Raw genomic sequence first — 4,036 nt, forward strand, 5'->3', positions numbered from 1 at the left:
CAAAAAAGGAAATAGGAGCGTTTAAAATTTTATATTTAATCAGTCCATTTATAGTCTGTACTTTCTTCTACCACATTTCAGCTTCCAGGAAATCCTCAACTGGAACTCTCTCATTGTCTCTCACTCTCCTCTCTAAGGCTCGGGCACTAACCTTACTAACTGCCAGTTTCCTGCAGGTAGGCGGTTACTAACTGCCAGGTTTCCTGCAGGCCAGGTTTTACGTCAGCAGATTGTGACGTATCACCACCACGTGCGTGCCCAATTGTGAGGTCCCAACGCCCTCTCCAGGATATAAAGCTGGACATCTGAGAGCATCTCAGTTGCACCAGGCAGTGCGGGACCCCTAGCATCCTGGCCCGCAGCACCCCAAATCTGGGAGGCTAGCGGCACCCTGCTTCCCAACTGCCAGCTGAGTGCCTCCGTTCCCGAGAAGAGAGAAGAGGCAGAAGAGGAGCCATGGACAGCTTTTTAATCCTATGGAGCTGCATTTTGGTCACCTTGCTAATTATCATCTGGAAATATGGTTTTGAGGTAAAGATACATGAAAGAGAGAATGGAATTAGTTGAAGCTAGATGAGTATATGGATTGGTGAGTGTGTAAGAGAGTAGAAAAATAGTAAAATAAAAGTTAAGGGGAAACCACCTCATTCCTCTTTTTCACTTGAAAGCGTCCCAGACTTTTATTCCTTACTCCCACAATTCCATTTTGACCAGTAATTTCAACAGTTGTCATCTGTTGTAAAAAGCCCCAAGTCGCTAAGTGATATGGTCAGCTTTTCACTCACCTGGACCAAAGCGCAGCTGAAAGTGCCCCTTCCCCATCATCACCTCTCACTTTGAGAATCTGTACTTTCTCTCTTTTTCTTCTCTCCTATTCCACTCACCATGTGTCTGTTTCCTTCTCCTGCCGTCAGTATGGGAGCTTTCTGGGCATTCACAAATAATTCAGGGTAAATACAGATTTCCTGTTGTTATTTAAAGCCACAAGTGAAGTGCTTTTAGATAAGGTTCAAAAACAAAGTCCATATGTAGACCTACTAAACTGCCCAAGAAATGTAAATAAAGGATATGGCACTTTGGCACTACAAGTCTACTTTCATATATTTTTTTATTTCAGAATATTACAGGGGTACAAACGTTTTGGTTATATGTATTGCTTTTGTACAGTTTGAATCAATGTTATAAGTGTGTCCATCACCCAGATAGTGTGAATTGTACCCGTTAAGTATGGATTTACCCCCTGCTCCCCCATCTACCTGCTTGATTTTCATTAAGTTTTACTTCCATATGTGCATATAAGTGTTGATTGCTTAGTTTCAGTTTAATAGTGAGTACATGTGGTATTTGTTTCTCCATTCTGCAATACTTCACTTAGAAGAATGGTCTCCAGTTCTGTCTAGGTTGTTACAAAAGGTATTAGTTCCCCATTTTTTATGGCTGAGTAGTATGCCATAGTATACATATACCACATTTTATTAATCCACTGATGTATTGATGGGCACTTGGGTTGATCTTTCATATATTTTTTAATCAGTCAGCATTTTGGAAAAATATATTTATGAGTCAAAGTAGTCATTCAACACATTTTTAATTTCTAGCTCTTTGGTGAAATCAGTTCATTTTGGTAACCAAGACTAACCAAGTCGTTATTTGGTAGTATTTGGAAATTGCTAAATTCAATAAACTAAATATGTATAATTTACTTCCTTTACAGAGAAACATTGGTGAAATGTCATCAAATTCAACTGCCCTTGCACTAGTAAGAACCTCTTCTACTGGGTCAACTAAGAGCAATACTAATAAGAGTCTTTCAGTCAACAGTCTCTCTCGGGATATCTTAAATAATTTCCCACACTCAATAGCCATGCAGAAGCGAATTTTGGTAAACCTCAGGATCGTGGAATACAAGCTGGCTGAATTGGAACATTTCCTAGTTACCAAGGGTATAAATGATGCATTAGTTACCCGGAAATCCACTGAAAAGCTTACAAGATGTAATGACAGTGGAGGCAATCATTAAAGACACTTTGAGTGCATTCACTTGATTATGTGTTTATACCAAATGGATTATTATTTAAAAGGGAAAGGATGGCAAGTCAGATACAAAAATCCAGATATTTATTGATTTGCTTAATCACATTTTATTTAAAGAATTGATTACATTATGCTAATATATATTTTACTGGGGGAGGAATGGAAGCACAATAGAGAAAGAAATAGTTTACAAGTTTTTTTAAAATAAGCTACAGTAAAAACATAGTTGAGATATAATGATTTTAATTTCACTCAAGTGTGAAAAACAGTTTTCTCTAATGGTTTACAGTACAATACTGCAATTGTCTCCATGTTTGCATTAAAGTAAGTGGGATTTGATGGAACTCTTTTCCATTATGCATACTGTTTCTTGCCACTGCTGAATCTGGGTGATAATAAGAGCTATCATTGAGCACCCTATAATATGCTAAGCACTCCATTAAAAATCTATGCTTTACACACTTGTGAAGATAATGACACAAACTCTTACCTACTCTTTGTGGTCAGATTTTAAAAGGGATTTCTTCCCTTTCCCACCTCCCTTCTCTTCCCAATTAGATATTCTTTCATTTAAAATGCCTAAATCTTCCCTGAGTTGCAAGAGTCACCAATAGAAAATCGCATGCATTTTTCTATTTGGTGAAAAATCCACTCCTCAGACAGCACCAAAATATCATGGTAGAATGCATGTAACATATTGTGGATTAAAATTAAGAAAAAAAGTCTTTCTAAGCTGTAGTTATCTATTTCAAATAATATTTTATAAAATCCAATATAACTAAAGAAATAATAACAATCTCTTGAAGTTCACTGGCAGCATTAGACCTACCCTCAAAGAAAACCCTCAAAATATCAAACACAAATTAATCTTTTATATAAACACACACACACACACACACACACACACACCCCTCACTGAGATGGTTCAATTACAGGCCTATCTATTTACCTTCCTTCATACTCTCTCCCCACAAAATAAATTACCAGTATACATTAAAGAAATGCCTTAATCCATTCACTCTTTTCATCTTCAATCAAAAGGAAGAGGAAAAGGACTTTAAAATGTATAAGAAAAATTATTCCTTCTATTGTCATTCATTTGCCAAGCACAAAAAGCCTGCAGTAATATATGTGGTTCTTATACTTTTTTGGGTCACAGGTCTCTTTAATATTCTGATGAAAATTATGGACTCTCTCTAGAAAAATGCATGTACACATAAACACAGAAAATGATCCATATAATTTCCATTTCATATGTTCCCTGAATCCTAGGTTAAGAACCTTAAGAATTGCTGAGAAGTTCCTTATATATGTAGGCAGTGTTTATCATCCTAGGCTGTGACATTTAAACCGATTGTCAATGATATATGATAAATGTATAAGGCTATTAGTGATATATTTCATTGTCTTTTGTAAAAAAAAACTAGAACATAGTACTTTCTAATTTGGCCTCCCTCATTCTTGATAAGTTTGACAAGTTTATCTCTTAATAGTATTTAAATAAGTTATCACCCATAAGTAGTAATTTATTCACATAAGACAAAATCATTCTGCTTGATCTATCTATTAGCCATGTATCACAACTATAAAATGCTAGATTTGATTAAAGCCATTTTATCATTAACATTTTGTTCCATATTCTATTTGAAATACCTAATCAGATCAAAATAAAGCCTCCAATGTATTAGAAAAACATGGTAATATTTACAAAACTGTTATTGTGAAATAGAAACAGTTATGTGTGTAGGTGTTATACAGATAGTCTAAAAAGAAATATAATGAGCACATTGCTAAACATTAATAGATTCACATTTTTATATTGCATTCCTGCTTAAATGGGAAAAACTTATCACACTATTATGAATATAGTAATGAATATAGTATATACATTTTTCTACTCAATTAACATAGAAATAAATAAAACTTTCCCCCACTCTAAAAAATAATCACATTATACAACCATGTATCTTTTAAAATGAGATCTCATTCTGGTTTTCTATTG

At 35.0% G+C, this 4,036-nt stretch overlaps 1 protein-coding gene across 1 annotated transcript; it reads left to right on the forward strand.

Moving 5' to 3' along the window:
- Nucleotides 1–456: 456 nt before the first annotated feature.
- Nucleotides 457–2,020, forward strand: CT83 (cancer/testis antigen 83). The gene is made up of 2 exons (XM_069464210.1): nucleotides 457–531; nucleotides 1,715–2,020. Exons 1-2 carry the CDS (start codon nucleotides 457–459, stop codon nucleotides 2,018–2,020), a joined length of 381 nt encoding a protein of 126 aa, XP_069320311.1.
- Nucleotides 2,021–4,036: the final 2,016 nt, after the last annotated feature.

Source organism: Eulemur rufifrons, chromosome 30 (genome assembly GCF_041146395.1).
Source record: "Eulemur rufifrons isolate Redbay chromosome 30, OSU_ERuf_1, whole genome shotgun sequence".
NCBI lineage: Eukaryota > Metazoa > Chordata > Mammalia > Primates > Lemuridae > Eulemur > Eulemur rufifrons.

Excerpts from the sequence above, each read along its gene's own strand:
- CT83 (XM_069464210.1), top strand. The coding sequence starts at position 457 with ATGGACAGCTTTTTAATCCTATGGAGCTGCATTTTGGTCACCTTGCTA. Across the intron at positions 532-1,714 it reads TCTGGAAATATGGTTTTGAG|AGAAACATTGGTGAAATGTC; the intron begins GTAAAGATACAT and ends CTTCCTTTACAG.